At 36.9% G+C, this 13,451-nt stretch overlaps 1 protein-coding gene and 1 pseudogene across 1 annotated transcript in view; one reads left to right on the top strand and one right to left on the bottom strand.

Annotated features, from left to right (window-relative positions):
* The window catches only part of ctnnbl1 (catenin, beta like 1), a 47,800-nt gene that overhangs the window by 23,824 nt on the left and 10,525 nt on the right, over window positions 1–13,451 (top strand). The window contains exons 8-13 of the mRNA XM_088331601.1: window positions 1,222–1,294; window positions 1,766–1,824; window positions 2,816–2,964; window positions 8,014–8,195; window positions 10,552–10,649; window positions 11,951–12,031. Of these exons, the coding sequence (XP_088187727.1) occupies window positions 1,222–1,294; window positions 1,766–1,824; window positions 2,816–2,964; window positions 8,014–8,195; window positions 10,552–10,649; window positions 11,951–12,031 (642 nt within the window). The remainder of the gene's footprint in view (window positions 1–1,221; window positions 1,295–1,765; window positions 1,825–2,815; window positions 2,965–8,013; window positions 8,196–10,551; window positions 10,650–11,950; window positions 12,032–13,451) is intronic.
* Window positions 6,381–6,469, bottom strand: LOC148369537 (U2 spliceosomal RNA; annotated as a pseudogene).

Genomic DNA, 13,451 nt, shown 5'->3' with positions numbered 1-13,451 from the left:
ACTACCGTAAATTCCGGACTATAGATCGCACCTGATTATAAGCCGCACCCACCACATTTCTGGAGGAAAAACGATTTTGTACATACACAAGCCGCACCTGTATATAAGCCGCATGTGCTCACATTGAATAAATGCAATACAAACACGAAATCAACCCATACACAGTCCAAAAAACACAACCGGCAAAATGAACGGAAAATGATACCGGTACTTAAAATTGAATGCAGACCTGCAGAGTCCGGGTGCCCGTTGGAAGTAATCCAAGAAAAAAAGTGTATATTTCAAAAGTTAAGGGTGGAAAAAATATATATCCACTATTGTCGGCCGCGTCCACAAACGCATCTCACCTTTACTCCATTTCCTGTCAGCCCGCGTTTGCCCCGCCCCTTCTTTCTCATTTACTTGTGCAGAACATATCAGAATAAGTGTCTAAAATAAATACATTACAAAAATATACAGTTGCAAATACATATTATACATGGTTACACATATTTACAAAGAAAGACGGTACACCGAGAGAGTTTTTAAAGCTTTAATAATAACATTATAACTTTCATCCCAAACCGTGCCTGTGAAGGGTAGCAACTAGCAAGACGCTCGCAACACAGTAAACGGCTCTGTTAAAAATATATACCGTGCTTGTAGTAAGCACGATAAAGCGTCCTCATCTTCCTCCTTATAACTGAAGTCATCAAAGTCGTCTTCCTTCAGTAAGGAAAAGATACTTTGTCACATAGACGTCGTCCCACGCTCACTTATTCAAAAACATGCTAGCAACACGCTTGCAAAGTAAAGTTTACGTGCAGTAGCTCTGTTTCCTTCTATATCGGACTGCTCGATTACGTTTAACTTAAAAGTTGCGTCAATGGCCTTTCTTTTTGCAATTTGCATGATGAGAATATGTCTACGCTAATTTAATTTGTGCACAAGCTGAGAAGTTGCAGTCTAAATCTTACCTTTTGTACTCGAGCGCCGCTGGCGGCCATTAGAAAAATTACATAAATTGGCCGCATCACTGAATAAGCCGCGGGGTTGAAAGTTTGGGGAAAAAGTAGCGGCTTATAGTCCGGAATTTACGGTACTATGCATTCAATGTGATGCCCTCAATCTGACAGAGTGTTCTGAGAAGCACAGCAGGTTCACCTTCTGTTTTTATAGATGTTTTTTAAGTCAAAGCATTAACAATCTGAGAGCTAATTGTTTTTGTCTATTTCCATCTAGGCAAAGATGCCCTTTGACGCAAACAAGCTTTACTGCAGTGAAATTCTGGCCATTTTGCTGCAAAACAATGACAGTGAGTATGTTGTATTAAAATTCAAAAAATTTCAAATAATATTGAATACCTCTGTCTCTTTTTACTACTTCTCCTTGTGATGTCTTGCTATGAATGCCATTTTTAAAATTTGTCCCTCATTTTTCCTCTCTTTTTATTTCGTCTCATCACTTTCTTTTCTTCATCACTCCTTAATTCAGATTGCAATTTAATTTTTAACATTTTCTTTCATTCGTCCTCTGTTGTAGTTTCCATTTTTTTTCTTTTCATGACTTGAGAAGTATTGATATGATAAAGTATTAAGGATTAATAGTTCATACAACACTATTCAGTCATACCATTTTTATATCACTTCTCTCTTGCTTCTTTTGTTCACTTATTAATTGAGGTTGACAGAAAAGGTTACTTGTCGATGTTAGTTAGAGCAATCATTGAAGAAGTGTTAAACATTTTTTTTCCTGTTCTCACTTATTTTTTCATTATTTTTCACAGACACGAGAGGACTCTTGGGGGAGCTGGATGGCATTGATGTGTTACTGCAGCAATTATCTGTAAAATTATTTTTAAATAATTGCTTGTCATATGCATTCATAACCTGAATAATTGCCATTTATCCTTATTGTTTGTTAGCACACATTTTAGTCCTTGCTTGGAGGTACTTGTCCATTATAAGGTGTCAGGAACAACTGAGCAAGCAAAAAAAATCTTACTGAATATAAATGGTAAAAGGTCAGCATTTATTTAGCGCTTTTCTAGTCAATGAAGACCTCCCAAACGCTGTACAATATGCTTCACACTTACCCATTCACACACATTCACACACCAATAGGGAGTCAGCCATGCAAGGCGCCTACCTGCTTATTAGGCTCATTAGGGATTCAGTGTCTTGCCCAAGGACACTTCGACATATAACACGGTGGAGCCGGGAATCGAACATGCGACCTCTTGATCCCAAAAATATTTTGTTTTTTTGGTCCTCACTTTTCATTTCAGCCAGACAACACAAAACGCTTGTAATTTTGAACTACTGCACATTTATAACGAAGTAAAACGACATTTGAATACATATCCACGTCAGTTTATGCAAACTGCAGTCACAAGAAAGCAAACTTTTCAGATAGAATGGCATTAGAATGAAAAGCTGTTTGTTTACCATCATCCAGCACAAATGCGTTTGCCCACTTTAAGTGTCTGAGGCGCAAACGGTACTGAGTTTCCTAATTCTGTCTTACAAAAAAACGTCTATTATTTGACGTTGGTAAATTTAGTGTATTTAATATCAGAATCACACACTGATAAAATAAGGCACATACAAAAAAGTAGTCTTCACTTGCGTAACGGTAAATTGCGTTTTCTTACATCAACCAAAGACTCATGCTGAAGTTAGGGAAAACCGTAAAGCTCTTCATTCCTTGTATTGTCTTGTTAAAAAAAACAATTACCAATGGAAAAATGTATTTTTACACAAATAGATATTTTAAATATTTAATGCTGGTCATTGCACAACATTGAACTCTCTTAACCATACTAATCTCATTTTAGGTCTTTAAACGTCACAACCCATCATCTCCCGAAGAACAGGAGATGATGGAAAATCTCTTTGATGCACTTTGTTCCTGCCTCATGTTGCCAGCCAATCGGGACCGTTTCCTTAAAGGGGAGGGGCTTCAGCTGATGAATCTCATGCTGCGGTAAGAGTGAATTATTTTACTTACCCTTACATTCCATGAGACATATGATCATTTACAATATCAAGTGGTTTTCATTGTTTTTAGTTGGTATATTTTTTACCAAACTCAACTTAGTTTAGTATAGTGGTGCGAGTCCCCTTAAGCTCTCTCAAGTGGGGTGCGGGCGAGTTTTTCTTCTGAACTTTCTTTGTGTGCAATTGCACCTACACTACACTAGAGACCGGTGGCACTCTCATTTGCAGAATGCCTTGTTTACATTCAGCCCCAGGCAGGTTAGCACAGTACGAGCGTTCAGTGTTATGTGTAAATATGAAGTGGAGCAGACCCTCAAGTGACCCCAGAAAAATATGTTTAACACTGATGCGGAAACTGGCGAAGAGAAGCGAGGTAAAGAGACAAAACATGTTTCCTCCCGAAAACTATGACAAAAAGGTTTGACGACGCGCATGTAGCTCTTCACTGCACCCACGGTGAGAGACGAGTAAAGACCGTATTGCTTTCTATGTTAAAACTGATGGCAGCGGACAGCATTAAGCCAAACAAATTAAGCTGTCTGTTAAAGACATGTCAACCCGATCACGTTCATAAGATGCTTGATTTTTTTTTTCTCAGCAAAAATGTGCTCTTAAGGCGGAAATTTGTCATGGAGGAAGGTGACTTGTACCATCAATATCGAGCAATCATTGTTTTGTCCCAACCAGTAATATGTGACCGATCAAACCAGCACAGAAAGTGTTAAATAAAGTTCTGTCCTGAAGCAGTGACGCACAGGACACACGTATTTGCCGTGCCTTTTACCTATTTGACATGAGACTTGTGTTTTTTTTATGATATGGTCCTCACTAATACCAACCACTAGCCTATGTGCTTTGTTCCAAATATTGCCAACTAGAGAGAAGTTCTTCTTCCGAGAGAGGAGCGTGACAGAAAATAATTGAAAGCACTGGTTTAGTACAATACTTGGAGATAAGGCGTGTGGGATTATTCTGACTTCCAAATTACTTGACCACATCTTCAAACCAACTTATAAGCAACATCTCTTCCCCACCATCACCTACAGCAATTGTGGCCTCATTCAAATGCTTGTTTAAGCCTTTGCGTACACATTACACTCTATGGCAGGGATGTCAAACTCAATTGCACAAGGGGCCAAAATTCAAAACACACTTAAGGTCGCGGGCCAACCAGGATAAACATTTATTGAACACGTTTAAACCTAATGTTTTTTGGAACATAAATATGAATAAAAACAAACCTAGAAATATACATAAAACGTGTATTTTTCAGAAATAACAATTCTAATCATTCCGTTTTCTTTGCTCTTATGACTGATTTGATCATTTGCTCTGATCGTAGCCGGACACTGTGTAGTTCTTTGCAGTATTGTGTTTTCAGCGCGGCAAAAAGGGTATAGTATATATATAGTATATAGCAGGGGTCGGGAACCTTTTTGACTCAAAGAGCCATAAAAGCAAAATATATTAATTTTATTTTGGGAAAGAGCTACACCATATATTATGAGACAAATTAATTAAATTGCTAAACTCGCGCCTCAGACAAAAGCTTAGTCTTCAGCACATTTGTTTTTGATGATTTGATAAAATTATGAAAAGAGAATAATGCCTGAGCCAGTGACCTAAAATCAACAAACATACCACTTTAAATTTGTCTCTTTCTTGCAATTACTCAAGATCGGTTAAACTCTTTTTGACCCTTTTTTTCATACGTATTGGTTTCAAAACCAGATGCAAGCATTTATTTTGTAAAAACGTCACAACATTCTGAGAACAGGGAGCCTGATGTGCGCAGACGGAGTAGGGCGAGAGATGGGAGGGAGTGCTTGCACTTTTTGCATAGCTCCACCCATCCCTCCCACTCACCCAAGTTATCTTCCGGTGTTTTGGCGTATTTACAATTTGTTCCGTGGATTCATCAAAAAGTATCTGAACACTGAACACAGATTATATAGTGAGCTTTTATATAAAGGATTCTTTAGCGTAGTACAGCCAAAACGAGTTTTTTTTTGTGTGTGGCACCTTGATTGTAAATCGTGGTGAAAACGTGCCCTATATATTCTGAAAAGTACTGCTCTACAATTGAGTTTTGGCTTGGCTTTGTGTGTATCTGAACAGGATTAATGGTTCAAGTTTTGAACGTGATGGAGAACGGGCCATTGATAACAATAATGTAAAATGGTCTTGCGGGCCGGATGTGATCACACGATGGGCCGGATGTGGCCCGCGGGCCGGGAGTTTGACACATGTGCTCTATGGGAACAGTATTAGATTAACGAAATGCAAACGTCTAAGACGTGTATTTACATATTACAGAGACAGAAAAAAACTGTTGGCAATGTTGTGTTAGTGCTCTCAAGAAACTGCCAAAATATTTGTGCAAATATCCATTTCTGCAAAAAAAATTATACTGATTTTAAGTGATATCTGCCCATTACCATTTGACACAAAATTTCATCAAATTTCATTTAAATTTGTTATGAGTTGACTGTGACTAACGTCGGCAGATAAAGGCAAACGTAACAATTAATAAATTGTTTGAATGTGTGTGGAATGTGTTAAGTTTTACTTTTGATCCTTGCTTCCTATTCTGCAAAATCAGTCGAGGTTTTACTTTTTATTATTTTTCTATGTGTATGCCTGTCAACACCCAAAGTGTTTAAGTCAGGAGTCAGGCAAGTGAATTGGCCACTTCCCCATGGGAAAGTGTGCTTTTATATTGGTCCACCTCTGGACTTCAAACCATCAATCATACCTAACACTTCTGTCTGGAGAAACATACTCAACTGCCTGAAATATGTCCCCTTTCTGTTAAGATAAATACTGTCATCTGTCATTGGTGGCAACATTGGAAATGTAAAGGGTTGTCTTCTTATGAGAAGGCATGTGCTGAAAAGACAAATCAGTTAACACTTGCTAGTTGCTACTATTGTGATGTACATTTAAATTACATGATTATGAATTATATATCTTATTAGTTATATACAGTAATCCTGTTTCCCAAAAAACTTTCATAAAAAGTGTGTGCCCCTCAAGGAGAAGAGAAATACCATGTATTCCGGACTATAGAGCGCACTTGATTATAAGCCGCACACACCACATTTTAGGAGGATAACCGCCTTTGTACTTACACAAGCAGCACCTGTATATAAGCCGCATGCGCCCATATTAGAACATGTAACACAATCACAAAGGTAACCCAAACCCGACTTTGAGTCCCGCAATTGTGACTGAGGGGGATTTTGTAGAGGTTTATTGTTCTATATTCTTTATCAATTATCCATTATCCGTTATCGGTCAAATCATAATACACTACAAAGCCAAGAGGCCGAGACACTTGTTCCCAGCCAAGAGGCTGAGTCAAGGTCCTAGCCACAGGGCCAAGCAGCGATCAGTGCGAAAGCACCGTTCCCGGAGGTACTTCAATACCGGGCCGATGCGTGGAGTGGACAGAGCAAGCTCTTTTTCCATCTCCCAATTGCAAAAATCTACTGAGCAGATTTTAACTGAGCATAGAGTACTCGGTTCAACAAAGTACGCAGTTCAAAAACCACAGTCTGCATATTTGTACTCAGTTCAACAACCACAGCCCGTGATTTCTATATGTTCGGTGTTTTTTGGTTTGAACAAATTTATTGACACTAATAACAGCAAACAAACAATGTGAGGTTTGAACAACCCCTCTCGACAATCTTAACAGCATTCAAGCATATTCACAATTTCGTTATGTCTGACAATATGACGTTTTAACATTTTTTTTCTGACATTTTTAACATCTTTGTTAGTGTCAATAGATCCGTCCAGGCCAAAGTCTCGCGATTGTTTTTTGGTCTGAACAAATCCATTGACACCAACAGCAGCAAACAAACAATGTGAGGTTCGAACAACCCCTCTCGACAATCTAAACAGCAATCAAGCATATTCACAATTTTGTTATATCTGACAATATGACGTTTTAACAAATTTTTCTGACATTTTCAACATCAATTAAGCAATTTTGTTGTATCATATCCCAACAATATGAGTTATTATCGACACTTTTAACATTCACACTTTCCTTATATCATGTTCTAACAATATGAGGTTTGAACAATTTTTATCGACACTTTTAACAGCAGTTAACCAATGTGTAAAGGGCGATACTATTGTGCAAGGGCATAGCTCTGTCTTCTCAAATGGGATTCCATCTTATATGTTTGGTGTTTTTTTTTTTAACAGACAGTTCAAAAACAACAGCCGGCAAATTGAACGTAAAATGATACCGGTAGTTAAGATATGACGCAGACCTGCAGAGTCCGGGTCCCGTTGAGAATAATCCAAGGAAAAAAAAATCCAAATATATATCCACTATTGTCTGCTGCGTCCACAAACACGTCTCACCTTTACTCCACTTCCCATCAGCCCCCGTTGTATTTGCCACTTCTTTTTGATTCGCCCGTGGAAAACATATCAGAATAAGTCTCTAAAATAAATACATTACAAAAATATACAGTTGCAAATACATATACATGGTTACACATATTTACAAAGAAAGACGGTACACCGAGAGAGTTTTCACAGCTTTAATAATAATATTATAACTTTCATCCCAAACCGTGCCTGTGAAGGGTAGCAAAACGCTCGCAACACAAGGAAACGGCTCTGTTAAAAAAAAATACGGTACTTGTAAAAATCACGGTAAACCGTGCTCATCTTCCTCCTCATAATTGACGTCATTAAAGTCGTCTTCCCCAGTATGGAAAGAGACTTTGTAATATAGACGTCGTCCTACGCTCCTTTATTCAAAAACACGCCAGCTACACACTCGCATATATTCCACCGGTCTAAATCATACCTTTTGTACTCGAGCGCCGCTGGCGGCTGTTAGAAAAAATACATAAATTGGCCGCATCACTGAATAAGCCGCAGGGTTGAACATTTGGGAAAAAAGTAGCGGCTTTTAGTCCGGAATTTACGGTACTTCAAATGTGTATTTTACAAGCTCAACTAGTGGTTGATATAAATTTTATTATGATTTTACCTGTGTTTAACGTAGGGAAAAGAAAATGTCTCGGACAAGCTCACTCAAAGTTCTTGATCATGGCATGATAGGACCGGAAGGAGCAGATAACTGCCATAAGTTTGTGGACATCCTTGGCTTGCGAACCATTTTTCCACTTTTCATGAAAACTCCCAAGAAGATGAGGAGCTCTAATGCTTCTGAGAAAGAGCATGAAGGTCAGTCACCAACAAAATTCCGTTATTACAAACAGCCGGCTCTAGAACTCATGAAATTATCACAGTCCAAAGGATCAGGCATTGGCAAAACAGACTGGAGAAGCAAACTTGGAGTTTGAGGGAAGTTTTAAATGCTAAATTACAGCAGGTGGTTCTTTACCAGAGACAAACATCTTTATCCACATTTACCTAATTAGGGCAGATATTCCATCATTAGTAGTGAAATGAAAAAACAAGGATAGAAATTTGTGGCAATCAGGTTGTTTGGACGGTTCATAGCCCCAGGGTGTGCACAAAAAATAAAAGTAAATGAGTTAAAGGTTCAGCAGCCGTTGCTCAGCCACTACAAAGTTTGTGTTTCTTCTTTGTTCTTGTTGAGAGTAGAAAAAGGGTAACAGCCAAAGTCTTAAATGGCAAAACCCCTCACATTATGTACAAAAAAGGTTTTGGAATAGCAATAGGTCACATTTAAAAAAACTAATACCCATACAATATTTGCATAATAATCTATGCAGTTTTCCCTACCATCCCTGTAGTTTCTCAAGTAATAGGCATTATTATTGAACATCAGCTTCAAAAGTAGGATTAAGTTATCATTTTATCTCAACCATGAATCTCTCTTTTATGTCTTGGCTGTAAGCTCACGATCAAGCTTAGTGTCTTTTATTATTCTTGCCACTGCTGCTTCGATGTAGATAGCATTTTCAACGATACAAGTCTGATTGCTATCCGATCTCTGATTCAGCCTAATCTTATTACAGTAGTCTGTTGAACACAAAGGAAGATTTGTTGATAATCTTTCTATGGAGATATATTTGAGGCTTTTTCCGATTGGAAACAGACCACATCATGTTTCGGTAATCACGTCGACGAGGATTATGATAATTTTTTTTTTTTTTTTTTTTTTTTAAAGAGAATTTATTTTTCCTCTATTTTTAATAGGCTTTTAAAATATATGTCTTTTCAGGATACGTGAAGTTCTGATTTCTTTTCTGATACTTTAGTTATGTTTTAATTATTTTCTGTGTAACAGTTAACTCACTTCCTGCGTTTGATAGGCCTAATATTTATCCTCAAACCACAAACATTCTTTCTCTTGTTTTTGCGTCTATTATCCAACGCTACGGTCAAAACTGCTATATTTTTTTTAGCAGGAGGATTCTGAAAACATTCAAATAAAATATGTGTATATACAGTTTAAAATTAAACTAAACATTTTAAAGCACTTAAGCTTTAAATAAATCTGTTTTCAAGCTTTGGATATTGTTCAATAAAACAGTAATTTTGAACGTGTTGATTAGCAATTAGCATTAAGTGACAAAGGTTTCGAATCCCAAGGAGGGAACCCAGAGCAAAAAGCTGAGTTATACTAACGAGTCTGGCTATGGTTATTCTAACTTGGCACAATCACTCAATCACACAGCAAAATCATGTTCTTTAATAAGGCAATATCATCAATATGAAAGAATGTTTTTTTTCCTTTTTTTATATGTCCCAGTTCCCAATTAACTCCTGGGACTCTAGTCACGTTGCTCAAATAACTAAGCAGAAGATTGTGTTTTTTTGTTTACTTATTAAGACATTCAACTCCAAGCAAATCTCAAAAGTATTCATACAGATTACAATACACTCTCTTGTTTTCTCTTTTCCTCCTCTCTGTGCAGTCTAATGTGAAGTCTGTTATGGCATTTGTTATTGCTAGTACTTTCAGCCCTTGGGTCTCATGGGCCAGCAAGCTGCAGATCACGAAGGCAACTGACAAAAAAACACAACCTCTTTTAAAAGGAGAAATGGGATTGATTCCTCTGCTCTTGTTGCTTAGCAACAGAAAAGCCTGGTAGAGTGGGAATATTGACCTCTTGTTGAAAAAGACCAATTCGATTTTTTTTCCTTGCACGCTGGATATCCAAAGATTTTACAGTGTCATGTTCTTCTGCACACCGTGTGAACAATTTGTGTATTCAATAACAAAACTAATACTGTAATTGCCAACTGTTAGCGCACACTGTTAGTAAATAGAAACAAATTAATTCTCAAACAAAGATGATTGCAGGTTTTTTGAATGGATGTGCATTGAAATTTGATTATTTTGTCACTAATACCTCTAAACCTATTGAAGACTACAGTGCCTAGCAAAGGTATTGCCCCCCCCCCCCCAAAAAAAAAAAACAACAAACTTTTGACGTTCAAACCTACAGATGTATAAAAAATATATATTTTCTAAGAATCAACATGTGAGACATATTTTTCGCTTGGCTCTTTAGATGCATAATTTTTTAATGTACAAATTATTCAGATTTGCTGCTTCCTGTTCATTTTTTTTCCCATCCTTCCCTTCTGTAACTTATTTTTGTAGAACACGTCTGTTCTATCATTGCCTCCATGCTGAGAAATCTCAAATCCCAACAGAGAAGCAGACTCCTCAACAAGTTTACAGAGAACGACTGTGAGAAGGTCAGTCAGTAGTTTTTTTTCTCAAAGTTAATTTACCTTTGCACTGTTTGATTTTCCATTGGGAACTGTTTTTAGAATAATGTTTACAATTTTTTGTTCCGTTTCACCATAAGACAATGGCCAGTGCAGATTTTATAACATAAATTCAAACGACTAAGTTAAAAGCTACCACACTTTTTTAAAAAAAAAAAAAAGAAAAAGAAAAAAACACTAAAAAACAATTGTGATTTTTGAAAACACAAAAAACAAATTATGTGTTTTTTACACATTTTGTCTTGTCAACGTTAAAGGCCTACACTCCCAGACACTGGTTTGTGGAAAAAAAATCATGATTTCACATTTCTTTATTTACAATACGTCATCTTGACTGATTTGAGACTTGACATTTCTGTTATTCAAAGAAAAATTGAGAAAGATAAAAATTCCAAACCATTTATTTTGTACTGTGTGTTACACTGAAAGACAAAATAAATTATTTAAATTTGGTATTTTAAACAATCCAGTTGACCATGTGTTTGAATGTGATTTTCCAACTAGGAACACAGCAAAACATTAATGATATTCAATACTGATGCCAGATAATATGAAACCGATGGTACATAAAGTCCACCCCTCTTAAAAACTAAATATTTTAAAACGAATACCTTAAAATCCCAGCATGATACAGGACTATTTGACTATTGTGTTAGCCGATAATGTTTTTGGTCACCATTGCAAATACTGATTTCTTGAAGTTTGGCATTTTTTTCGCACATTAACTGGTATCGATACTCGCCCTATCTGGTGCACATTTGTGCCCTAATAATAACTCAGTTATTTACTTGTATAAGTTGTGTGTCTGTGTGTGTCATTTGCATCTGCATTTTTTATGAATACATCAGTAGCCTAGATGGTAAGGCGCCCGCTTTGAGACTGGGAGGTTCGGGTTCGCGCCCCGGCCGAGTCATTCCTAAGACTTAAAAAGTGGTCGGCGGCGCCCTCTGTTGGCTGCGGCTGCATCGGCTCGCTACAACGGGTCAGGTGCAATCGACATTTCGTTCTGTGTACATTGTTACACAGAATGACAATACAAGGAAATTATTATTATTATTATTAATTTATTTTCCATCCTTTTTATATGCATACATTATTTACTCAAATATTTTACTGCCGTGTTCTCAGTTTTCTGTCTCTATATTCCCTTGTTTTACTTTGTTCATTTTTTGTACTCACATCCTTTGCTTACGTTTTTTCCCCATTTGGATTTTGTATGCCAGCTAAATCTCTTCTTTCTTCCTGCCTCAATTTATTTTCCTCGTCAGGTTGACCGACTGATGGAGTTGCATTTTAAGTACCTGGAGGCCGTTCAACAGGCTGACAAGAGGATCGAAGGGGAGAAACATGTAAGCAGTCTTCCTTTCCCTGTTCATCTAAGCTTCCCCCCTTCTCGTATACTCTCTCTTAGAGCCGTCCGCTTATCAAGTGTCGCATTGTGCACCTTTTGGATTTGAAAAAAGCCTTGAAACAACCGCCATTTTTTATGGAGCATTTATACACTTGCTCTAAAGGTGGCAATGTGTGCTTTAAAAGACAGGACAAGTCAAAGATATTCTATTGGGCTTGCAGTCTTCACAACGTAACAAAGTTATGTATCTCATAGTTTCAAGTAACAAAGGGTCAAATTGTACAAACGGAATTGAAGCACTGTGCTGCAAACTTCTATGAGGCTTGTACTGTGTTCCATTGAGTTGCTGTGGATGTGTGAGTAAACAGACTGATGGAGACTTGTTGCAAATAAGGTGGTCAAAACCTGACAGAAATTAATCTAGAGCTGTTTTGAATTGACTATCAACAAAGTAAAACAACACAAATGAATGAATACATGACATGTGTATTAAATGGAGGAAAGTGAAAGAAAGTGGTTAGGGAATTTCTGTTGACGAGAAAATGAGTTTGTCAGTCAGGCTGAGATTGCCTTGAAAGGCCAGACAAGTTAACATTTTATCTCCTTTCACTTTTTTCAGTCCTGGTGTGCCTCAGTGACATTTTTTCTTTCTCCCAAAATGGTATGTGAATGGTTGGTGTGTGAAAAAAAATCTTTCCTGTATGTTTTATATATATATATATATATATATATATATATGTAATTATCTTTGAAGCCACTCACTTTTCCCCATTTCATGATTCCTGCACATATGCAGCCACCTTGTGCAAATATTAACCCGCTGCAATTTGGTTTAGAATTGAAACAAAGGTTTTTCTTTCAGCTTTTACTATATTTCAGAAATATAGATATCATTGATGAGCTGTAAAAACACTGTGTACATCTTTGATGTTAATGACATCCCTTGTATTAGCTCTTAATTTAAAACATTCATAGTCAATAGCTCTGTATTTAATTTTATCATCTAAAGTGTTCATTATAAACTTGATATATACTTCATTTCTGATAATCAAGTATTTCATTCAATGACAAGCCATAACTAAATCATTTTTGTGAATACGTAGCATATGTGTTTGGAATGGAAGATAATTATTTGCGTCATTTTGTGACGTTGATAGTTTGATCTTAGAACTGAAGGGGAAATGTTTCCATTTGAAGTCAAAGGTTCCACGTACTGCATCTTAGGAAGATACTAAAAGCAATGAAGTCTTTATATTTGTTGCTGGTGGAAAACACACATTTTGTAGGACTGGTACCAGTTTGTCATACACAAAAGTTGTTGTGTAAGGACAAGAATAAAAAATAAAAAATCCCCCATTTTTTGCCGTACAGTTGCTTGTTGTCACAATGTCAACATTTTATTTATTCATTCAATCAAA

This window comes from Urocampus carinirostris, chromosome 3, assembly GCF_059441175.1.
Source record: "Urocampus carinirostris isolate Australia breed hairy pipefish chromosome 3, RoL_Ucar_1.0, whole genome shotgun sequence".
NCBI lineage: Eukaryota > Metazoa > Chordata > Actinopteri > Syngnathiformes > Syngnathidae > Urocampus > Urocampus carinirostris.
This window is presented reverse-complemented; position numbering and strand designations above follow the sequence as displayed.